Source organism: Musca autumnalis, unplaced genomic scaffold, assembly GCF_047663935.1.
Source record: "Musca autumnalis isolate F117 unplaced genomic scaffold, ASM4766393v1 scaffold_5, whole genome shotgun sequence".
Lineage (NCBI taxonomy): Eukaryota > Metazoa > Arthropoda > Insecta > Diptera > Muscidae > Musca > Musca autumnalis.
Window position 1 is genome coordinate 111,061,883 of NW_027412088.1, and position 26,673 is coordinate 111,088,555.

The window sequence follows — 26,673 nt, forward strand, 5'->3', positions numbered from 1 at the left end:
ACAGTATTCAAAAATATTTTGATTTAATAACTATTATGCTCCAGTTTTTAAACGCAGTCCTTTAAAACGATTTCTTCCAGGTATCTCAAAATGCCAAAAATGGCGTATGGAATACTTAAGCATGACACCGACGAAATATAGTCACGGCTCCAGTGAAACTGATTTCAAGTCATTTAACCAACTCTGCTGCTTTCCTGATAGCAACAATCTCTACATGAAAGACAACCACAATTAAGTTTATATTATTAATTTATTTTCGCATAGAGGCCGGTGCCAGTGCCTTCCTCCATCCATCTTTGTATATTGCCAGACCGTCCAGTGGAGAGTTACCTTCAGCCCAAAGTTGCATGCTTGGAAAAATTACGGAGAGTGAGTTAAACCTGAAGAGGGTTGACACATAATTGCTCATGCTATTCCTGTCGTTTGATTTAAGCTTACTATCAATAAACCTTCCACGACCCTGTCTCTGGGGCCCTAAAATCTTCCTCGCAGCCTCAAGCTGGACCAAATTATCGAGAGGATGAAAATCCGGGATCACGTAAAAATAGCCTGAGGAGTACTTTTGATTGCTTCAGTAATCAGAAGTGATGAAGCCCTGTGCAAACTTGATAGTTTCGACAGTAGTGCATTATTCCCAAATTCATCTCACCAGACAAGTCCACCATAGGTTAAGTATCAAAAATGAAACATCCCGGTGTGCCTTGAGACTCAAAGAGCTTAATATGTGGCGTAGTTCACGACTTGGATATGTAAGCGTTCTACAGCGGATAGGTAACCAGATTGGGTTATGTCACAGGGGTGGGGGGTTGTGAAACCTAAAACATTTCGACAATCTTGCACTTTGACACAGCTGAGGTAATCATCTTCGATAGGAGCGAATGGTTGCAGGGCAGACCACTTCCTGATAGCTTTGCATCTTGCTTAACTAATTCGGTAAGCTCTACTTAGAAAGAACAGTTAGAATTTGGAAAGCAGTACATGGTTGTAAGGTAACGAAGTCAATATGGCTGGGAATCTCAGGGCGTATAATTGCGTAAATCAGAGATCAGAATCGGTGTAGCGGTCATTACTGGTCATATTTATAACAAGTTAGTGGGAGGACAGCAACATTGAGTATGGCAGGATATTTGAGGATGTAGAAGATACTGAAACAATAGTCTGAGATTATATATCTATTATTTTTTCCTTCATAGATCCCGCAGCCCTGTTAACTTATTGTAGGAACCTTATGGGACAGGTCATCCTAGAATCAACAAGTTAAACCACCTTTTTCCTGTCTATCTCCCAACCTTAATGGTTACATAGAGACTGTGTATAACTTGTGGACTTAGTCAACAATAAAATCTTTGCAATAAGACGTTTCTTCGTCGGGAATTTGCATTTTCTGGCGAATATTACGAGTTCCGTCTTCTGCGGGTTGACTCCTTGGCCATTGTCATGAGCCAGCTTGGGCATAAGCAGCAAAAGGTAATAAAATATTGATATGTTGTTTGGCATAAGTTTTCAGCTGGTCGAAAGTCACTGGAATTTCATTATCACCAGAGTAGAGCTGAGCGAAGTCTAACCTGTGATGTACCTCTGTTAAAAGTATTCCTCACTTAACGCTCTCCTATGAGAGAATCGATGGTCCTACTTTGCAACATCTTATCTATCCATTTCACCAGGATGGATGTTGGTGGCCAGTTTGAATTTTCCACACACTTCTTAACGTGTCCAACCACCTCATGTTAGACTATTTCTATTGATTTGCCCTTGATGTAGTCGTGCTGAGATATACTGATATTTTTTGAATCTAATTGTGAACCCATTTTAAGATCCAGTAACCTCTCCATAGTATTTAAGGAAGAAAGACTAATTGGTCTATAGTCTCGGCTTCCTCGCTTTGGGGATGTAGCTCACCTTTACCTCCTTCCATAGAACTGGTGGGTTCCCATAGAACTGGTGGGTAAATGTTTAGGTTTATATGATTTTTCATCCACAGAGTTGCAATTATTCCAGACATTATTACCTCAATTTAGGAAAATAAATGTCATATGGCGCCATGTTGACAATAAAAAGGTAAATCGTTAGAATATACTCGTACAAACATCTACATTATTGCAGTGTTATGCTTATGGTGGCATGCAAATTAACCTTAGAAAGACTAAAGCTTGTCGAACCTCCAACCAAGCGTATTCATGATATTGCAAATTAACTCTTTCATTTCCTATCCCTCAATGTTGACATTTCTCTCTGAGGCAGTGACGCATAGCTTATGGCCATTAAAAAGTTTACTACTGTCGTGGTCAATTTGCATCAAATGCCATAACAGCAAAGACTCTATCGATCCGATCTCTTCAGACTAAAAAACAATTGTTATGACTTAAGTGGAGTGCCAAACCAGTGGCAGTAAACTTCAGAAAAAAGTCCACATCAAAAGCTAGAAAATGTGTTAGGAACCCCTTACTACATCAGCAGAACTCCTTCTGCCATTGCTATTCTATTGGAATGTGAAAAAGTAAAAGAAAAAACAGCAAAAAAATGTTGCTGGAAACAGGAATAATTTTTTCGCTTACATGTAAACACAATATCTGATATTCATTGAAAATGCAGCTAAAGCTATGCTCTTGCATTTGCAAAATTTTCACATGCGATGAGTTTATGTTGCTCATCCATCCATATGCCAGAAAGCAAGAACACCAGCATATCGCTGGGGAGGCAGGGAGCAGGAAGACCTGCTTGTTTGTGGATAGTTCTGGCATGTGAGAGCTCAACTGATGGTGGTTTGGAGGTTGTTTATTTTGTGCCGTTTTTGGCGGCTGCTGTTGGCAGCCACTGTCGCTGTCTATCTTTGGGCCGATGCTCTTGAATCAGTTAAGAGCGAAAATTGTCTTTTAGTTTAGTGGCGATTTTCTTGAGGCCTAACACGTTTCTCTGTCAAAACGGTGAAAAACGTAAAAACTTTTACTTTGAGAAATTGCCAAAGCAAAAAACTTGTTCTTTGGCAAGGATTTCCAGTGGAAATTATGTACCAACTTCCCAGGCCAGAAGACATCTTCGAACACTTTAAAGGCAGCAATATTATTACCGTTAAACAACAAGTTAGTGAGTTGCCTATTCGGCGGCTCAAATCCATTGGGCTGTGAGCAGTTTGGTTCACTCGCTCGCTTACTTTTAGAAGACAAATTATAATTATCATGATTGTTTAATTACCCCGAAATTAAACCAGTGACCACAAGCTCCAGCAACTCATCTGCAATGTAGACTCAGGTAACCGGCATGAATTTTTATGTATCTATGTATGTAAATATAAAAACAACAATAAAAAAACTATTTCAAATTGTAGTTTTTCTGCCCATAAACCTCTTAGATTATGGAAATGTATGGTAGGTATGTTTGAAGAGATTTGTTATTAACAAATTTTGCAATTTTTCTCACTTTACATGGCATTGAAATTAATGGATTTAAATTGTTATGATTTACTTGAAAAATTAAAAAAGTGAACAAAATTACAAGTTGCAAAACCCATGTTGTGTATTATAGGCTAGGCATTTATTGTCTATTTCCGATGTTAAATGCGGTTTACAAATTGAAATAAATAAAAACAAATGATATACGAGTACATATTTGCATGTAAATATGTTTGTATACATTGTGATTTATAAAATGTATCAAATAAAATTAAACAATATAATATGAGAATATACATCACAAAAATCCCAAATGTCATGCAGAGAAAGCTGTTGAGTGTAGTCGGAGAGTGCAAGGACAGTCAATCTTCGTACAGAAGTGGCATTGAATGGGGAAAATGTCACAACAACACCCAAAGGTGACACAATTTAGTTATCATGGCACTACACTTGAATTTTGCTGTGGGTATAAATATAGCTTGTCTACAGCGACAATTTGAGGAAAAACTAAATTATTCACTATCCATCTTATCAGAGCCCATACTCAACCGAAGACAAGGACAAGCTGACCAAAGCTATATTTTCTTGTGTCTAGAAAAATTATACTACCACTGTCCTAACATGAAATTTAACATTTTGTATTGGATTTTTGAGTGCACACTTCGATTCGGATCACTGCCTTGTTACAGCAAATATTGGTACACGAATAATATATGATCATCAGACATCAACAGCATACTCTGTTGAATTAATCCGTTTGAGAGATATGGACATGCGACTCAAAAATCACGTTGGGAGTTATGTCCTTGGGATTTATGGCCAGGCACCTATTTTGCATTAGGCTATAACTTAAGATTATGGCTACGTAATGTAATATATTCTTACGCAATTCAGGATTTCACTTAACTGCGTGTAGACGTTGTTTTATTCCCCGATACGATTTCTAATAAATAAAACGAGGGCTCGTTTAGACTATGCTTCTACAAAGTCTCGTGAATAAGTGAATAACGTCAATAAAGACTTTACTTCTTTACTAAGCATACAGCTTAACTCTAATAAGCACAGAGCTTTACTCTATTCAGGTTACTCGCAGATTATACTGACGGTTTTAATTGGCGGTCTGAATTACAACTGAATTCACCCACCTGCTACTCTTCGGTATTTATACTCGCTCGCTGATGCGCAAACTGTTCTAGACTCCTCAATCTATGAGGTTCTCCAATGTTCAGGCGAAATGCCAACCGATTCGCAAATAATAGAGAGATAATAAATAAGAGAGAATAGAAAGGGCTACAATAAATGACGTCACAACATAGAAAGATTATTAGAAAAAAACAAGTATGAGAGACGTAAAGACCACAAACGTTTTTGCACTGTATTACAGCTACTTTGGAATGAAACATGAACTTGGTGTTGGATTTATGGTAAATTGGAGACTTATGAAACCTGGTCTCCTGATTCACTCCGGTTGTTAAGAGAATTGCCACAATTCGCATAAAAGCAAAGTTCTTTAATGTCAGTCTTATCTGCGGCCTAGGAGAAAGAGGAACACACTAAGGATATATTCTACAAACGCCTGAAGTGAGCTATGGCCGCTGCCCTGTCATGACATTAAGATTGTTCTAGGAGATTTTAATGTTAAAATTGGGAGAGAAAAATATCTTTGGTCCCACAATCCGACATCGGAATGAGGCTGATCGATTTAGCAGTGGCAAAAAAACATGGTAATGAGCAGCACCAGATTCCAACAACTCGACCAGATGGAAAAAGCAGAAACCAGATCGATCATGTTGTTATAGACGAAAACACTCTTTCAGTGTGTTAGATGTCCGAAAATCAATTAGGACCATTTCCTTGTAGTAGTCAAGGTTGCAAAAGTGTGATCTAACACATGACGTAAGCTGGATGGACACAACAGATAGTATAAGCTTACTTCGCTCATCTTAACCAAATTCTAGAATACAGCAATCCTTGTCCCGATAATGGCTGCTAGTACCAACACGAAGCGCCAAGGAAATATACCGACAGAAGATGAGAGATGAGAACTGCATTTTCAGAAGAAAGAAGAAACATCAGAAAAAACTTGGGAGAGAAACTCTAGATGTTCAGGAGTCAAAATGAAGTCCGAAAATTTTACCAGATTGCAAAACATCAGATTCAAGGGTATGGTGCACGCACATTCTCCAGCAAAGATGATGAAGGGAATATGGTAACTAATACATTTACCGTACTGAGGATCTGGAAGGAGCATTCATGAATCTCTTAGAATCGAATATGGGACGAAGCTGAATGTCTACCACCTAGCTTAAGCGAAGTCATGGCAGCAATTAATCGGCTGAAAAACAGTAAAACAGCAAGAGCTGATAGGCTGCCTGCCGAACTGTTCAATATCGGTGGAGAAATGCTATACAATGATTGGAACCCTAGTTTACTATGTCCCGTACACAAGAAAGGAGACAAGACGGTTTGTGCCAATTGCAGAGGCATACATCTCTGCATACAGATCAAAGGTGTTCGAAGGCATGTATGAGTTTTACATCTCTCCAAAACTAATGCGATTACTTAGGATGACATTGGCTGACACATGAGCTTTGTTCCTTTACTTTTTTAATGGTAAAAGTGGTAAAAGAGAAAATTGCTCAACATTGCTCTCTCAAGACCAGTTTTACCAGAAAAGTAAAGGAAAGAAAAAAATGGTAGATCTGGTAGCAATGTCAAAAAGAAACATAAAAATTAAATTTTCTTCTTTTATTTCACAGTTTTTAGTTTTGCTTTGTCAGCGTTCGCCTTTTTCTTCTGTTTTTCGTTAATTTTTTCTTCATTGTGAAATAATCGTCTAACAAATGTCAAAAAATCAGTTCTACCATTTTTTACATGCAGAAATTTGTCTGGTAGCCTGTGGTAGAAGAGAAAGGCATATGTGCTCCCTCTCCTCTCTCACTCTCTTCAAAATTGCTGCCAGTTTTACCACTTTTTGGGGTTAAGGAACGCTTTGCAGGTTAAAAATGGTAACCTCAGGTAAATAAAGGAACACAGCTATGATCAGCAGTTAAAATAGGAAAGAATCTCTCCGAGCGAGGTTTCAGCAAGATGGTTCTCTATCGTGTGACCTATTTAACATCCTACTTGAAAAGGACATACGAGCTGCGTATGTATACACGGCCAGAGGTAAAAAATGACTTTATTTACCTCGGCACCGCCATAAATGAAACTAACAACATCAGTTTTGAAATAGAGAGAGAAATAATACTGACCAATAGATGTTTCTTTGGTCTAAGTAAACAGTTTAAAAGCAAAACCACCTCTCGTCAAACATTTTATTGAAGAACCGGATACGAAAATATTTCCCCATCGGTCGGATCATAACGTGATCCTTAAAGCGAAACATCAGAGCGATTATAAAGTCTGTGAACCGACTTAGTGCTAACTAAAGGTTAACTATAGTTAACTTCTTACCGTAGCACAATGGTCCCAAATCCAAATTTTCTGGCCAAAACTATTTCAACGTCCATTTTGTATTGAAATTAATTATTATTTTTAATAAATGTGTACAAACAGCAATTCTTACGTCTTGTCGACCAAAATGACCAAAAACTGCCAAAATTTGTTGAACAGGGTGGTGCCGTTGTGTGGGGTCTAAACCAAAACGTTGTACTATGTTAACAATTTTTGGTACGAAGGATTCATATCTTCCAAGAGGTCGAAAACCAAATTTCAGCCGAATCGGTCATAAAGTGTCGCTAAAATTCACAAAATATCTAAAATCGGACAGTACTTTTATGTGGGGGCTATGACAAAAAATGGACCTTTTTTCAAAAAACTTACACATACTTGTTTTCTACACTCTGAAACCCTTAAATATGAATTTTAAGAAAAATCGGTTGATAGATGTAGGTATTACCGTTCTATTTCAATTGGATACTACGTACAGTCACAACAGGTATTTACAAAAAATTTTCCCATCTTAAAATAGAAAAATCCACTTTTTTTTAACTGTGGCAAATTTGAGCAAGAATTTATTTCTCAATTTATTAGTTAAGACCCCCAGCTATCTTCCAAAATCAATTTGGAGGTGGACAAACTTGGACATTTTTTTAAAAGTTTAAATATATTTTAAAAATATTTGTAAAAAATAATTTTTAATATATATATAAAAATTGATTTTATTACGCTGATTTTACAAATTTCATCGCCCTTTTTTTAAATATTATGAAAGTACTCATTAACAGCTTCCCGATTCATTATAACTTTGGTCTCACTTCTGTACATTTATGCAGCGACGCAATACAACAAAAATTGTATATTTTACAGCACAAAGTCCGTTTTATTTTTACATAAAAAAGTGTCAACTTTGGTACTGCGCCAATCAACGAATACTAACGTTATTTACAAAAACTAATTATTTTCAGATGACTTGAGGTGTTTTTTATTATTCTGTGCAAAAAAAAAAGTTAAAATTTCGAAACTTCAAAAATAGGGTTTTGGCCAAAAATTTCCTGATTGAAACCTATGTGCGTAGTATAAAATATAATGGGGAGATACGGATAAGTACCAAAATCCTAAGGGGAAACCCAGATGAGGACAAAACATAAAACCTATTATTTCTTACGGGACACCTTGTGTTACAATCGCATCTGCAGAAAATAGGGAAAGCAGAACAAGTAGAGAGGACGTCGAAACGTTGAAAAAAATTTATCTATCATCGCCCAGAGAAGTTCGACTGTGTATAGAGTACAGATTAATTTTTGGAAATGTTTCATGAATTAAATTTTGGTATTAACACACATACAAACGAAGTGGAACACACATGTTAACAGAAAACTAGATATTTGTTTGAAAATAAAATAGCTTCAGAAAAACTGGCATTACATATGTATTTTCGTACCTATGTATGTTTGTGTGTTTCCAAATATTCCCAAAACTAAAATTGTAATTAACCAACCTACAAAGTGATTTTTAGGTTAGGTAATACTATTTCTACGAAACAAATTAAAAAACAGAATTATCTACTTTCCAAAATATGTTTGTACATACATAAAAGTAAAACCAAACCCCCTCCTACCTTTCAAACGAAATTGATGATCAGTGTCATGGACCAACGTTAATGAACGTTTAAATAATTTGGGACTTGTGATTAATGATCATTTTCTCTAACCTTAAGCCACAGCGTACAAATTTCCAAGTAGCAATTATTAAAAAATGAAGAAATTTAAAAAAAATCATCGAAGTAAAAGCCGATGTTTTTCACTTTTTGTTTGTTTTTGGAATAATCTTGCATGCACCTTAACGTGGTTACATACACAAACGATAAGAAACAACAAATACCATGGCCAATATTCCAAGAATATTTTTGCATTACATAAACAACTCATTTTAAATTGCACGCTTGTGAGATGTCACCTAGAAATATAAGAAGAAAAAATTACACAGGCGGTCGGCTTTTTACCAATGGCCAAATGTTGTTATGTTGTTACCCGGAGGGGACGTAAATAACATAGACCGCTTACTTGCTTGGTTATGGGCAATAAGGTGCCTTATAATCATTTATGAAAAATCAACAGCTTAAATTTCAAATGCAACCCACGTTTGAAATTTATGTTTTTTTTTCATATGCACCGAAAGGGGGCGGTAAGTGGTACATGTTACCAGCCAGCTAGCTACATACATACACAATTTGACGCTATTAATTTTCGTTAACATCCATTTAAACAAATGCCAAGTGTCATGAAACGGTTGGCCACAAAGAATTCTACTCTAAAATACAGCACATCCCACAGGAGTTCAGTGTAAATCCACTTGAATTCTAGCATTAAACTCCGAAAATTGCTCACTTATTTTCAGCACGAACAAACAATGATTTCAAAGAAAACGTTTAATATATACATATGTATGTATTTGTGGTTAATTCTTCTTTTTGGTTAATTCTTCTTCAAACCGCAAGCAAACTTAAGACATTTGCTAACAAATTAGAAACATTCCCCATAAATGTTTATTCAAACAGAAAAACTCATTATATAGTTATTCAGGGTCACGGTCAAACGTTCATTAATCAGCTCGTGGTATTTGCAATAATTTTCTCATTTTTATTCTTAGTTTTTGAAAAGAATGCTGGCATTACGGCATACGTACATTTATGGACGTTCACATGCTTCAATTTCAATATTTCGAATTTTTCTAATGACTTAATTGAACTGAAGATTTTGATGTTTTCACAAATAATAAGAGATTTTTTTTCTATGATAATGAAAACAAACTAAAAACAATCAAATATTAATTTTTCTAAATTTAAAATTGGTCCAAACTTTGTCAACAATTTTATTTCGAAGAGTAGTCGTTGTGATCATGACTACAACAATACACTTTTATTAAGGGGAAACCAATACCCCCTGAGATATCCGCCCCAAAAAGTCCCAATATTTCGGGCCTCCCTTTCATACACTTCTCGTCCTTAAGCTTTATTAGTCTCTGTGGTTTTTTGTTACTTTAATTTCCCACATTACTCCTGATAATGGCTCGAATTTTCTAAAAGTTCCGCCTAAGTGGTATTCTTGAGTAGACAGCTTTGATTGAGCATATCAAGGGAATAATTAGTCCTAATAGGCCCAGAAATGTACAAACAAACGGGAACCACCACAACCGAGAACCACCACAACATGGTAACAACAATCAAGTTAAAATTTTCAGATTCGAATTCAAAGTGTTGTGTTGATATTCAACAAGGACAAGGGAAACTTTTTCCATGTCAATGAGACCATCCACATATCGACGAAAAAACTACTTATTTTACTTATTAATAACTAATGAGTGCGGTGACAAAGAGCGTGTATCTACGAGTACAAAACGTAGAGTTGTGAGTTAAGCGCTCACAGTAGTCCAACGAGTTTTTATAACAAAAACTTGAAAATTAATTTCTCCTTGGGGTTGAGCTTTATAATGCTTAGTCTCTTAATTATAATATTGGAGTTACATTATTACAATAACTTCAGTATAAGTGTGATTTTCGAAGCATTGCCAAAGAAGCCACTCCACAGCCTGATGAGCTGCCATTCGTAAGCGTGGCACAGTAGACTGGTTTTAACTTAATTTTTGTATGTGTTTAGTTTTGTTAGATTTAAAATTTGACAAAGTTTTAACACAATCGGAAAATGTTAACACGTGCCACTAGGGTCTCAAATTTCCATAGAAATTTGTATGGGGGCAAAGGTGAATTTTCACGAAATTGCAATGAGAAAATTTTACCACCCGATTAGTTTGTTCGCATCAAAAAAATCCCATTACAAAATAAATACTTCTGGGTAGTTTTAACTACTTACAAATAAACTTATTAACCCATTATTTTAGCAAAGACATGTCGCACTGAATAATTAATTATTTTATGGCCACTAACCCAATATTAAGGACGCAGATTTTTAAGGTCTGTATGCGTTTCTCGCACGTACCCGGTCTATAGAAAGGTGACCCACATCTCAACACCGGGAAAGCGGAGTCATACATTTCCCAAAGGCTATAGAGCAATTACTCTGTTTTCCCTTCTGTTGTAGACGACGGAAAGGTTACTGGATCTGGAAGCTAGGGAAGAACAATTAGATTCCAAACAAATAAGTAGATCTCAGCACGCCTGGAACAAAAGCTAATCAGTGGAAACCGCCTTACATGAATATATGGAGATTTCAATTGGTTGCCTTTCTCGATATAGAAGTCGGTTATCCTCATATTGCTCTGAAAAATAGAATCATAAATTCGTGAACAGGAGAGAGTTCCGTGAGGAAAACTGTTGACAGAGATAAACCTCAAGGGGGTTTCTCTCATCTCAGCTTTGGCCTCTGGCTATAAATGAAATTCTTTACGTTTTGACCAGGGTTTCGGAGTCGGAGTCGAGCAATTTTGCTGGAGTCGGAGTCGAAAAAAATAACTCGACTCCGCGCAAAAATTTTTCCACGTTATAGGAATATAACGTTAAATTTGGAACAAGAACTTTTTTTTAAAAATAATTATTTATTTTAAAAGAAAGGTATAATAAAATATATATGCAAATTATTTATTACACTGTGCAACAGTGAAAATGCAAACAACTTCTAGTAGGCATTTTCTGAAAGTACATTTTGAGACTACAAAATTCTTAGTAGGGTTTTGTGTTTATAGATCGGGTATGGCTTTTATGGCCTCATCTATATCGGACTAAAACGACCCTTTTTTCCATTCATCCGGGCTTTATCTCAGAAACTAATAAGAATTTTGCTTTGCGGTCTTCAGCAATATTGTAGTCCTAAATAAGTAAATGTTAAGTGTCAAATATACGAACAAGGAAAAACCGCACCTAGTGCATCTAAATTAATAAAATATAGGAAAGTTTAAATAATTTCTGGATTTATGGTCAGTAACAGCCAAACTATTGGGATTTGAACCACGTAACCTTTCGCAAAAAATTCCAAATAATGTGCTCAGCGATTCTTCAGAACATTCTGAAACTTTAAAGCACTTAATTCATCTTGTTTAGGAGGTATTTCGTATCATACTTTCTACTAAAGATATTTCAAACAACGTCCACACAAGCTGTTTATTCTCATATTTGAAATTTCAATGTATTGTCGATATATTTATCAAATCGTCGTTGGAAAATATTCCAGAAACAACGCGATAGAGGCATTTTACAACAATGATATGTTCTGAAGAGTCGTGTATTACATTCCAGACAATATTTTTCTCAAAGATAACATTAAGAAAAATTTAACCGTTTTGGAGATACCCTGCGAAATATATACAAACTACGGTATTTTTAGATATATTATAAAATTTGAGGCAAGAAAAGAGGTAATTCGTGTATTATTTTTCCAAATATTTTCTTCTTGTTCTTATCTACAAGTTTGGTGCGGATGTCATGGCAAGATTCGTATTGGTTTCAAAGATATAGCCCCGATTTATTTAAAAAACTCGATATTTAAACATGTTTAGATAGAGCCATAAAATCCGATCCCGATCTAACAAAGCAAAACCCAAATATGGTTTTTGTCTATTGAGTCTGTACTTTCATAAAAACCACATTAGAAGTTGTTTGCACAAAATTACCTTAAAAATGTTGCACAGTGTTATACTAAGTTAAAGGACAATTCACAGGATATTTACTATCCTTTGAAGTGTAGTGTATTCATCCCTATTTCGTTGGTCCAATTGATTCGTTACATTTTTGCAAACAAAAGTAAAGTTCTATGACAATCGAATTAAGATTGGACCTTTAACCTCTTTCGTCAGAAGTCTTACGGGTCTTCTCACAAAGGTCTATTGGTATTCTCATCTTGTTTTTTATGAGAAGTCATCCTTGTCTTCTATTAAAGACATTGAGGTCTCTATGGGAAATCTTACTGTATACCCTGTGACACAAAATGGAAGTTAAGATCTGGGGAGGAAAAATCCTTTTGGGAATAAAAGCCCCAATTGAAAACCCCAAAGGATTCCATAGCAGAAATTTCTGAGTCATGACATAATGATTTTTATACCCTACACCACTATGTGGGGAGGGTATTATAAGTTGGTTTTGACCAAAAAGGTTGTAACGCATCGAAATAATGGTCGTAGACCCATACTTGTATATACCAAAATTAATGTCTCGACTACACGCAGAGAAAAAATATTTTTCGCTTTTGTTGGAACAAAAATATATGTTTTGGTTCCAAAAATGTATTTGTTTTGCTCAAACATTGTAATCCAAATCCAAAAATACCATCTTTTGTTTCAAACATAGAAAACAAAAACAACTTTCGAATTTCCGCAATATTGTTGAAATCGTTAACAATACCGATTGTAGGAACTATCATAATCTAATTTTGTTTACAAAAAGTATTGTCAATACAGAAAACCAGCCCAGAAATTTTTGATTTGAGTGCATATACTTCTCATATACACTTTTCGCATAACTTGGATATAAATGTCGCGTATAATATTGCAATCATTGATGAACACAATACATGGTTTTCTGCATTGGCTGACAACAAAGACAAACAAAAATCCACAAGAACCCACCACAACATAAGGAATAATTAAACACCATAACAAACATGAAAAGGAAAGAAGAATGAAACAAAACAGAAACAAATAAAAACAAGAGTCTCACAAGTACATACACACAAAAACAAAGGTAAAAGCAGCATGTCATACAAACACACCACAACTCACCAAAATTGTTTTTTCAACACGGCATCGAATAGCGAGAGAAGAGAAACAAATTTTCGAAGAAAAGAGAGAAATATTGTTCAGTTGACACAAACTATTTTTGGATTTACAATACTACATGAGGAATCCAACAATATGTTAACAATACATATTTTGCTCTTGGAATATTTTTGGATCAAACATATTCTTTTCTCTGCGTGTAGCTGAGACGATCTGTAATCATGCTACAGGTCGCAATTTTGATCGGATCGTCACGAAATTTTGGGAGTTAATGGGGTTCCCACAGAGAAAGAAGCCTATTGATTTTGATGATTGTCGATTCAGGCGTCGGAATGGGCAAAAACTTATTTGGAGAAAAGATCAACGTTTTATTTCAAAGCCAATAGTTCTGTTTCTTTAAGACGTATATCAAAAGCAAAACCAGACAAGGGAAGTAGTTTTATATCTCTGTTTGGAGATATTGTTTCACAATTTTTAGATGACATGTTTTCAGTTAAATAGAATGAAGAACCTTTCTGTCGAATATGATGTCCTTCTAGCTCAGTTCCTTCCATGTCCTTTTTGTTCTTCAACTCAAAAAGTAAAACAAAATGAAATTTTTTACAAAAATTTTCCACCAAAAATTATATGTAGGTTTCCCATATTCAAGAAATCGACATTGTCACTATTTCATTGTCCTTTATCAGTTTTACCCGTTACTTTCTCAAAAAAAAACAGTATGTTTATGTATTTCGGTGAATTTCGCATAATCTATTAACTATGTATCAAATTCGGATGGTTACGCATCTGAATTAGGCATCATAAATTCGTTGTTGGTTAACCACAGATTCATCCCGCTATAACTCAGAAGTCTGACAAACTGCGAATCTTTCTTCTAGGATTCATTACATACTCAATGAGGGCTTTAGATGTAGACATTCAAATAACCGGATCTGTCCGCCAGGAACAGATATAGTTCATGTATATCCGAGTTTTTTACACAAACAATTGCATATCCGAAATTCAATGAAATACATAATCATAGATTTTTCATGAGAAAGTATCGGGTAAAAGTGATTAAGGACAATGAAAACATGACAATATCGATTTTTTGTCCTAGTGGACCGGCCCTACATAAAATGTTCCTAGCAACATTTTTGTAGAATATTTTCATGCACGAAATCTCATCGTTTGCTAATTTTTCAGTTCCAGAAAACATCCATCTGCCTACGTGCTGAGTGGTGTACACAATATATCTCAAATATTTCAATAAAATTATCCACACCACACCAAAGTTCAAAATGTGAGCGCTGAATTTTAGTTTAAGGGGTGATCCCTACTTATAAATTTTAGAAAAATGTAGAAAGTATAAGTAGCATAGAATATGTGGTCAAATTTTTAAGTCGATCGGAACAATATCCTCAGTATGAGCGTTGAATGGGAACAATTTATTTTATTTTGTATATGCAGCATATAAACTGTGTTTTTCTCGAAATCGGCCACAAAAATATATGACAATTGGGTTATTAGTTTTCGAGATAGAGTTGGCACCGCAAAATGCTTAAATAAAAACAAGGTTTCGTAGACGACCTCAAAACTTGGTAAAATTTTTCTCTTTCAGATGAAGAAAAAAATCTGCCAAAAAGTTACGTAGTGGCTTTTATTGAGCTTTACAACTGGGGGTCTCCTTTTGAGGCTAAGCATACTAAAATGCTGGCTTACATCCAGTTTGAAACTTGGTCGTGAATTGCTTATAGTTTTTATTGCATGTCGTCCTTACGATTTGTATTGCCCCATCATTTTCACATATTTTGGAGGCTTAAAGATTTTCTCACGCGAAAGAATTCTGTCCAGAATATACTCGTGCAAAAAAGGAAAGCCGACAAAAACTTTCTAACTTTGCTATTTGTCAATGTAAGATTCGGCAGACACAATATTGATATGTTCGAATGTATTCGAACGAATGCCCTTTCTAATGAATATGTAAGGAAAAACTAACACATTACCCTATATAGGCCAAAATATAAAAAAAATTACAATTTTGTGCACATTTTATTCATTTTTAGTGGTATAGGAATTCACTCTCGGAGTCGACCCGGAGTCGGAGTCGTTTAAAAAATTCGCCTGGAGTCGGAGTCGAGCCAAAAATACCTCGACTTCGGAACCCTGTTTTTGAGAGGCTGAAAAATAAGGTGGCCTATGCCATGGCAAATTTTTCAAACCCTGTCTGACCCTATGCAGTGCTTCGGTACACGTGGCAAGCGGGATCCATGACAATTTTCTTGGAGTAACCCAGAGAGGACGGAACTTGTACTATTCAAAATGAAACGCAAAATTCCCGATTTTCAGCCTCCAGCCTTGGACGGAGTTGCTTTGACACATTCCCCAGAAGCTAAATACCTCGTCATGGGAAATGAATATCGAGCGGACAATGAAACATCATATTTCACTTTACTCCTTCAAAACGGTTGTCCTGCCCATCTAAACCAACGGTGGACTTGTTACTATCCCAACTTTCAAGTATGCAAAGGACTACGCCAACATTGATTACCGGCTCAACCTATCAAACCTCTAAATATCCTAATCCAATTTCAGGCTGCAAGGACGATCCTAGAGTCACGATCGTGGCGGACCTCACACTTCTTAAACTTAATTGATTGCCAACTTGAACTGAATGACAAGAGCTGCTTATGCGAGTATATGCCCACCTTGTTCCGATTTGACTCATTATCCGTAATACCTCCTAAAAAGGACACTTGTTGTAAAAGTAACTCTCGTTTGAAGATGGTGGAGGGCACTGGCTTCGCAGTTTACTGCGAAACCCCATTAATTAAACCAAGGGTAGGCATTGTGACTCACAAGAGAGCCCATGTGCTCTAAGTGAGCGTAAATTTGTTATCGCTCACAGCCTGTGTAGATGCTAACACGTTGTGAACAACAACAAATTTACGCTCATTGAGAGCACAAGAAAGACCCAAAAATTTTCTCTGCCTCACTCTGAATTAAACACTCATTTCAGATTAATGATACCTGGAGCGTCTGTCAGGGAGAGATTCTTGCTATCAGGAAAGCACCAGAATGTATGGAAAGCACCAGAGATGTACTCGATATTGTTAAACTCTAAGTCTATGGACCTACTAGCCACCAATGTGCTACTACATCGGCAAACTTCGTGATATCTATATCAAGAGAGCACATCCAAGATGGCTCTTGGAACTTGGATGAAGGGCATCCAAAGGAATCTTGCCTGTGGTCTCGTCGCAGAACAACCTCTCTCTCGACAATCACTCGACAAGTAAGGGATGAAAATCACTGTTGATTTATCACAGTGAGATCTCTAACTTCAAAATGGAATGATAGTGGCATTGACTGCTGTAGGCTATGTGAAAATGCAGAATAGATAGAGACTGCCGAACATCTATTTTGTAGATGCCTCTTTTTGCACATAAGAAGACACCGACTGCTAGCTAGGTATGAAATATATACTCTTACCTTCCTATCAAACATAGATCCCATTATCCTTTTGATTTTGCCAAGCATCTTTTATGGCTTTGCAAAGGTACATAACTACTGAATTTTCCTTAATTTCTTGTTAGATTTGAGCTGAGTGGTTGAAGATTTTTTTTTGCATATGACAAAGGATTGCTGGAGTGATTACCAACAACCACCAAATTATGCCATCGAACTTTGATTTTTCAAATTCGCTTTATTTTTGCAGCGACGATCCTCTATCTACTTCCAGCCAACCATCGATCAATAACCCGCAATTTTCAGGAAATCTCCTCTTCTTCATCTCTCATCCAACAAGCAATATCCACAAAACCTTCGCTACCAGTGGACCAACGGTATCCAAGTGAAGCAGTCACGTAAATGGATGCACATCCTTAAACCAAACAAAACTAAACTAAACCACGGCCAATAGAAGTTGAAAAATAACCTAAAAAACATAAGCGGTATTCACTCATGTTGGTAAAGTGGCATTGCATATCTTGTACATCTTGTTAATATTGTAGATCTACAACAGTTTACAATACCACAACAACAAAATACATGAAAGTTTAATTTACCACAGGGTTGTTAATTTACTCGACCTAACAGTCTTGTAATCATTGCACTGTACATTACACACCCTTGTAGAACAGCTGATTGTTTTGCCGCCACTTTGTTGTGAGTTTTATTTATGTCGGAGTTTTGTTTTGTCGTAGAAAAATGGGAAAAATAAAAGAATGGAGGCCACGAAAAAACAAATTTATATGAAAAAAGTGTAATAAAACTGAAACTAAAAGATGGGCTGACGACGATGTTAAGATGTTTTGATTTGTTTACAATATTCAAAAAAAAAGACGTTCACACTTCGTTGTAAAAACTCTAGTACATATACAAGAGTTGTAAATCTACCACGATGAGTGAATACCGCTATATTCTATTTTTAGATCAGATGAGTTTGCTATGTGGATTTGAACATGCGAACCTCTGATCTGTATGTACATTAGCTTCTCCTCATAATTTTGCTAACCTAAAACTCCCGAGCCGACAGGGAGCATTGAACTCACAACCTCCTATTGTTTAGTCAGAAACACACGCTCTGTGTCAACGTACTCATTACTTAGTAATTGGTAATGTAAGTAGTTTCTCTCTGTATAATTCTAATGAAATAACCCATTATTTTTCACCTACTGGTAATACTTTCTGTGAACTTGTTTACATTACATTGTAATGGGTTATTCGGTTCATGTGGCTGCGAATTTTTTGCCAGAATATGTTTTTTTCTCTTATTTGTAGATTGTCAATCTAATAACTACATATTAAGGGCAATATGGCCTGGTGAAAAATGGGTTAGTGCTATATAAAACCGTCATTTGTTAATAGATTTTTCTGCGAAATTACATTTTTAACAAACTCTGAAAATTAGTTTTAATTTCCTTGTCCGATCACCTCATTTCCAAACATCAATTGCCAAGCGAGCATCATACACTCCAAATATCAGATTTCAATTAATGTTAGATTAACTTTAAATCACAACACACAATGTTGAGATATCACATCACATAATCGTTGTGCTCAACGACAGTCTCTCATCTAACGTCTTTGTGAAATCACGAATGGTTTGCAATTCCATGAGCTAAGTTGAAAGTCCGCCAAAGCGATAGGCGACAAATGTTTGTGGTGAAGGGAACAATGAAATCTCAATTTAAACATGATATTCACTTATGATAAAAACAACAACAACAGCAATAACAAGAAGAAGTAATGCACAAAGATGACACAGATAGCTAAGATACATTGATTTGACACAGAAACAAAATAGAATGGCCATAAGTGGCCTATTGAACATTATGATGATGATATCACATTAGGAAGCCAATAGCTGCAGTTAAGCAGCGATCATTGAAATGGAGTTAAAGGAGACATAAATGATCCATGTGTAGACATTTTTAAGATTACAACAGAAGATATCATTGAACAGATGATATCACAACAACTGCAACAAGTGAAACGAAATCATTCATCATTTTTATGCAAATTGTTGGAGGCACAAATATTGTATATGTTCATATGTGTTTTTATGTATAAACATATACATACATATATAATTTGGCAACATTGTCCACCTTTAAAAATATGTAGGTCTTTAATTAAACAACAAGTTGTTTTAGCATTTGAATGTATTTAACGCGAACTAAACAAAATATTTGGGTGTTCATTTTAAGTCTATTGTTAAATATTAAGCGTAATATTATTAAATCGTACAGCCAACAACAACGACTTTTGATAGCTTTGCTGACAAATTTTTATAAAACAATAGCCCCTAATCTACAATGAAAATTTGTACTACCAGATCACCATAACAAGATTTGACTCAGGCTGATGAAGACAAATTGTGGTCATCATCAGTGAACATAAGTGTAAATTACAATGATTAGGATTGGCTGTCTGTCCAGGTGTGTGTATACGGTAGGTAGGAGCGGCAGCATACCGTCATCACAATTTTAATAGCGGCCTTTACTACAAAAGACACTGGTGACTGTGACTTGTGGTACTTTTAATTTATTAGCTATCAAAGGTAACACAAAAGTTGCCACATTATTTTTTAATAATACCAATAGCTACTCTTTACCATATTTATGATACGTGTATGTGTGTGTGAGAGACTACCCACTGTCTCTCAATGGGTTTAAGGTAGGCCGGTGGGGGTTTTATGTTGCCTTTGAGAATAATGGGCATAGGTGTATGTTGCAATATGTCCAAACAGTGATGGTCAAATGTACTGCACAACCGGTTTCCTTGTTATATAAAGATTATTAAGATGATAGAACAACAAGAAAGGCCAAAAAGAAATAGGTGTTTTGTTGGGTGCCGTAATATAACTCCCAAATATTTTGGGACTTATGTCCGCAAATCAAACGAAAAGCGCCGTAGGTGAAAATATTTAATAAAGGCGAAACTATAAATATTTAAAAGCGAAAATATTAAAAAAAAAATTAAATATAAATTTTTTGCATGTCTATATAAAAAAATTAAATATACATTTTTTTGCATGTATATATAAAAAAAATTAATAATTAATATGTCTACGAAATGTTTTCGTCGTTGACTTTATTAATTCGGATTTTAAGCCACAACTTTCTTAATCGTTCCTAAAATAGAGCTAATATTCAGATGTAAAACATATTTATCAAGGTTCATAGAAGTATATACAAAGTGAGCCGTTTCTCTAGATTTGTTCTTGATACCACAAAATATCAAATATAGCCGAACGATTTGATTTGAAATGGATGCATGGTCAAGTTTTGGTCAGATACATTACACAAGAACAATAGCAACTCATAAAGAGAAAACCTTTAAGCATCACTGTAGCCATGTCCCATGTGTTCTTACTGATATTGTTGTTTACTAATGTGTCTCCCCATTTTAAATGCAACACATTAAAATGCCATACAAAGAGGACAACCACATATTGTGGTACGGGACACTGCAACACATAACAAAAACAGCCTTTCATTCCATCTCCGAACGTTCAACATCTCCACAAGTATGGTGGTGTTGTTATTTTTGAATGAAATGAACACCGTTTCGTCTGTCTTTCTGCCTGCTTGACGTTCTGCATTGTTGTCGACATAAAATATGAAAATCCGCTTTCACATTATGTTTGATATCTTTGTTGATAAATCATCATTCTTAGTTGGTTGGCTTCTAGCAGCACCACAGCTAGCTAGCTAGCCAGTCAGTCAGTAAGGCAACCATCCAACTTCTGTAAATAATCAGTGGTGTTTGTCTTTCTGATATTGGGCGCATTGCCGGTTAAAGCCTTCCGTTTGCCCTGGTATTCTTCACATGCCTGCGGGGCACAAGCCAACAAATAAGGCGGTTCATGCTCTTAACTTACTCCCCGCACAGCTGCAGCAGCCAGCCAAGACCAAAGATGAGTTAAACACTTGTGTGCCTGAGCTAGCCTGCATAATGCATAAGATGCAGATACCCATAAATTGTATTGGCCATCGATGTTTTGTTGTAGCATCTTTAACCATCTTCCAAGGAGTTTACTTACAGCTGTGGAGGAGGAATAACAGTAGAACAAAGTAGCATTTGCTTTGTTGATCTTCAGATGAATGAAGTAACTCATTTTTATCGCTTTATTTGCATGATTTTTCAAGTGTAAACAACACTTGATGTGCCAGGGTCTGAACAAAAACAATGACTGCAAAATAACTTGAATTTCCATTAAGACCTGGCAACATTGAAGAATGCCCCACTCATTACAATGAGTGGAACTCTAAAAAAGTAAATCTTGGCATTGCATGTTGTTGGCCAATTTCCACATATCTTTGTATGTACATAACTGTGTGTCGGTAGCCGAAATAAGCCTTTTCAACAATTTTAACCCACTTCAAAACAATGGCATCTAGAAGCCAACTACTAACGACTTGCAAAATCATTGCCAATCTTTCCCTAATAGGGTTAAGCTATCCAGAATGTTGAACTCACGCAAATGCACTCATACAATCTCATTCATCTCCCATATGCATCTCAAGTCAATTGATATGCATAGTTTGCTTGATGTGCATAATTATTGTATTCAAAATAATTATTTATGCATAACAACAGTAATAATAATAACAATAACAACAAACAAAGTAACAATGAATTTGCATATATTCAAAATTATCTTATTGTGCCTAGAGGGCATTTTTTGGAGGATACTTCTTAAGAGGAAAACACGATTTTAAAGTCCATCATAAAGTACATAAGTATTTATTTTTATACATACCCTCTGTCGTAAAGATAACTTCAAGTATTGCTAAAAATCAAATCGCGTTGCTGCATGATTTTGAAACCCTGTAAACGTTTTAAGGACCATGATTTGCGAATATGCAAATGGAATATTCGGACTCTTTATAGAGAAAGTGCAGTTTACGCACTGACACACAGAAAATACAATGGATTGGGAAAGGCGTTACAACAACATATGAATATAGTATTAAGCTGCCATGAGATAAAGCATCAGTCTCCAGCTTTACCCCGGTGATTGAAAAAATGAAACGTCGGACAATTGAATGAGGCTGATAGACCTCACAGCCGCAAAAACGTTGTTAGCAGAACCAGATTTAAGTATCTCGACATTCACCAAATCAAAAACAATAAACGAATTTGATAGATGTATAGTGGTGATAGATGGAAGACTTTCATTGAGCGAGAATCAAACAATGAATCGGATCACTACCTTGTTACAGAAAAGTTACGAATGTACTTGTGTAAACATAGCAAATAAAGTACAAACAGATACAATGGACACAGAAATGGAATGATTGTGTGAAACAATCGAGATGTACCGGAGCCACAACGAAGTCAAAAAAATCAACCAAATTGATGGCACATCCTCCTGTTAAAACGAGCAAGGTAATCTGGTAACAGGTACAGATAGTGTACTCATGTAATGGAAAGAGCATTTTTCCAAACTGTTTGTTTAAAATAACGAATACGATGAAGTTACCACAGATCCAATTCCAGAAGAGTGTATACCACTCAGGCAAGACAGATATAACCCCGCTAACAATAATTAGGCCGAAGGAGCCGATGGCTTACCAGCCGAGCTGTTCACCTGGTTAGCACCATTTGGCAGGAGAAATGCGTATCCGATAATTGAGTATCATATGTCTGTGCACTAGAAATATAAGATTGTGTGCCCAAATTATAAAGGCACAAGTCTCCCCCTATACAACTAAAATATTGGATCATATCAATGCGGCTTGAGACGTGGCAAATCTGTGAAAGACACAAGATATGCAGATTAACACTTATCTTATTTTTGTCGATTGCAGATTAATCTTCGTCAGCCTCTTACATTCAAAGGTATTCCTATCCATGTCCATTTCCGCAAAGTTCATTTGGTTTAATTAGATGACATTAACTGATACATCTCCGACAAGTTTGGGGTATCAGAAGAGATTTCAGGCAAGGATACAGCCTTTCTTGTAAAAAGTCAGTAAATATCGACGTGTCCACAGAACTCGGACCAACAGTGGAAGTATATGCTTACAATTTTGAGGCAGTTAAAGACTTCTTCTACCTCGGCTCCGTCATAAGCACAATAAACAACATCAATTGTGAAATAAAAAAGAGAGTCGATAATAGATGCGACGTTGGCCAATTAAGCACTTTAAAAACAAAACCGCATCTCGTCAAGCTTAAATCAAATGAATGGTTCCGAAGCATGGTTACTTGCGCAATTAGGTAAAACTGTACTTGGCATATTTGATAGATACATTTTTCGAAAGATCTACGGGTCAATCTGTGTTGATTGTGAATTTGAACATCGTATGAACTACGAGTCGTATCGGTTCTACAACGACATTAGCTTAGTTACGGGCCAATCTGCGTTGATGGTGAATATCGACATCGTGTGAACTACGAGCTATATCGGTTCTACAACGATCGGAATTACAGGAATAGGTTGGCCTGGCGGTACACTCAGAAGTGGTAGGGCAAAACTTCTATGAAGTTAACAAGTGGAACACGAGATTCTATTTTTAGTTCGGTTTATAAGACGAATGTTCTGTTGAGGGCCACCTGAGTAACTAATTGAGGACCATGCTAATGTGGCTTTAGACCACAGTCGACCAGGAAGAGAGTAAACCAAAATGTGAATATGTGAAATATATTGGCAGAGTTTGTACGCACGAAAGCTACCAAAACAAATCAGAACATTGTTCTCTTTGTTACGCTATTCCTTGGCAATGGTGTTCTTACATTACCCAAAAACTTCGTAATATCAACAATATTACCGATCACGCATGCTTTAGACATGTCGACTGCATTATAGAACCTTCCTACTACAGATCATATTTAAATTGAGGTATGAAAAGTTTATAAATGTGGAACTTGTTTCCCTCTTAAGCTAATGAATTGATGGACAATACAATTAAGCTTGTGATATTATTTCAATAATTATAATGAGCCATAAACTAAATATGTTTATTGACATTTGGTAATCGATAATACGAGAATTCCCATTGTTTTTATTACAAACAACATAAATACATATCTAAATATGTATGTATCAACCATAGAATAACTAGAACTTACTTTGATTGCAGAATTTCCATACTCTTCACAGATTTCCCACCATAATTGTCGTTAGACGGTTTTTGTATTTTCTGTAACTGTTCTTCAATATCACTTAGCTGTTGATCATCACTAACTGTCGCATGCATCCACACGGCATTGCGGTTACGACATTTATTCAAATTTTGCAAACCCATCACCTTTAGAGAGGGATCTGTCTTTGAATTTGGCTTAGAAGAAGACGATGTGGTGGCATTTTTCGTGTGTGATGATGCACTGATAACGTTCTTCTTCTCTCCGGCACAACGACCAGTTATCATTTCCAATTCCAAAGAAATAAGTGCATCTTCGTCTTCGTCTGGATTATCGCCAATGACAAGATTATGTCGTTGATTGTATTGAAACGCTTTTGCCACTGTCTGATGTATGACAGGCGTTTGATGGAACGTTGGTGAATCGGTGGCACTTGCTTCGGAGTGTGTTTCACTGGGACATGAAATGCCCGACGATAGAATTGTGTCATCTGACATGTTCGGGACAAGTTTGTGACCAACATTACTGTTGTCATTGGTAATGATACTTTGTTGGCTGGTAGTACAACTCAGATCATAACTGATCAGACTGGATTGCTGCGAGTGCATGGCGTCTATGTCGGCGGCTGAGCATTGGTAAAGTGTTTGAGACAATTTGGGCGTTAGTTTGGTCTGCTGTGGCAATGATTTTGATGTCATGGCTGACAGTGGCGCTGATGGAGTTGCATGATGAATTTTTGCATGGTGTTTGGTTAGATTTTTATTGCTGGACTTTTCGTTGCGATTTTGACTAGTTTTAGAACATTTCTTTTGTGGCAAGCTATTAGTAATTGCTGTTGTTTTCATGGTTGTGGTACTCGCACGTTGATGTTTGGAACAGTTAGCTTTGGGTTTTTTGGATTTCGGGTTAATGGATTCCATTGTTTGAACACTATGTGTTTGGGAAACCCTGGCAAAGGCACTTTTTTGTGATGTATTGAAAATTGCTTTTGCGGTTGTTGCTGTTGTCGGTGTTTGACCTGTTGTTGACTGCTCTCGAGTGGTGGCGTGTTGCGTGCCACTGCCGTTCTGTTGCAAACGACGACGACTACGTCTGATGCTGGGCATATTACGTGGAAATAATTTGGCAGCCTCATTAAGTGTGCACAAGGACTTTTGCGAGTTGGAATCAAGCGTCGATGAAGAATTCGTGGAAGAGTATTTGGTGGAAAGGGATATTGTGGAGGCCTTATCATTAACGAAGGTGTCTGGCACTGGTACCGTCGCCGTCATGTCACGACATGTCTTGGAGCCATGTGCAATTCGCGCAGGCGTTGTTGTGGGAATATCGTGTGCACCAGCACCACCACCGCCATCATGTTGAGTATTAACCGTTATCAACTTCCACAGTTTCTTGGCGGCACGTTTACCCAATGTGGATTTTGGCGTAGATACCGTTGCAGTTTTTCCTGCATCTGTATTTGTCATTTTGTTACTTTTTCTAATTTCTAAGACGCATGCGGCAATGTCTTTTGAAATCACTTCTACAAATTAAGATGTACAATTAAATTTCACTTATTTTATGTGGGTCGTCCGTCGCCACGCTTTTAATTAGAAACACTAAATAATCGACTATTGATGACCATACACAACGGGAGGCTTATGCGTCCAACGGACCCCATCAATCCATCAATCAAATGATCAATTGTCTAATTATAGACATTAAATTTTCATATAAGGCGTGTTTTTATTGACTCCATTCGATTTTGGTTTATTTTCATTTTTATTTTTCTTGGCGATAATTGGCAACTTATTCACTCCGTTTGTTCTACATACGTGATCGGAATTTGTTGTAACGATAAATTGATACTACGCACGATCAGCAACTACTACTACCATTACAACTACCGTCTTCATCTAATCATTTAATTATTTGCTTTACGCAAAAATGGAAAACACCAACAAATCGTTTCGCAGAATTTCAGAGTGCACCACAATGGTGTATTCTACTGGTGGTATTAAGAGACGTGCCCAAAAACCGCTTCAAAACAATGCAACAAAACAAAATAAAAACACACAAAACACGTTTTAAACCGCAACACAGTCACTTTGTCGTAGTGAAATAGCGATCGCGGCGCGGCTATCAGTTTTCACGATACAATAATAATGAATGAATGGCAAAGAAACAACTAACGACGGACTGAATTCATCCGCTGGCGATGCGTTTACGGCGATGTTCAGCTGAAAACTAAATAAACATGGAAATTTGTTGTTTGATCATTTTACTCGATCGGCCGGCCAACAAGCAACGACACCATCAAGATCTGGCTTAGATGTTGGCTCTGTGTTTACGAATTGTTAATCGAAAGAAAGTTAACAACAAAACTCCCCGCAAAACAGAGCTCCTAACAAGAGCCAAGAAGACTATTATCATTACTACCACCACCGCCGCTAGCCCGTACAGGTAGGCATTGAGGAAGCATGGAATGTGTCTGCACCACACAAAACACCGGTTTGCAGAAGAAAGAAGCAGTTGGCCAAATGAAGTTAATGATCGTCATTGT

At 36.4% G+C, this 26,673-nt stretch overlaps 1 protein-coding gene across 3 annotated transcripts in view; it reads right to left on the reverse strand.

Moving 5' to 3' along the window:
• esn (espinas) overlaps positions 1–26,673 on the reverse strand; it is a 176,114-nt gene that overhangs the window by 122,533 nt on the left and 26,908 nt on the right. Inside the window, exon 1 of one of the 3 annotated variants that reach the window (XM_073989989.1) lies at positions 24,120–26,602. The exons of the other annotated variants lie outside the window; for them this stretch is intronic. Within the exon in view, the coding sequence (XP_073846090.1) occupies positions 24,120–25,597 (1,478 nt within the window). The 5' untranslated portion in view covers positions 25,598–26,602. Of the gene's footprint in view, positions 1–24,119; positions 26,603–26,673 lie in introns of those variants that run through there. 3 annotated transcript variants of the gene reach the window in all.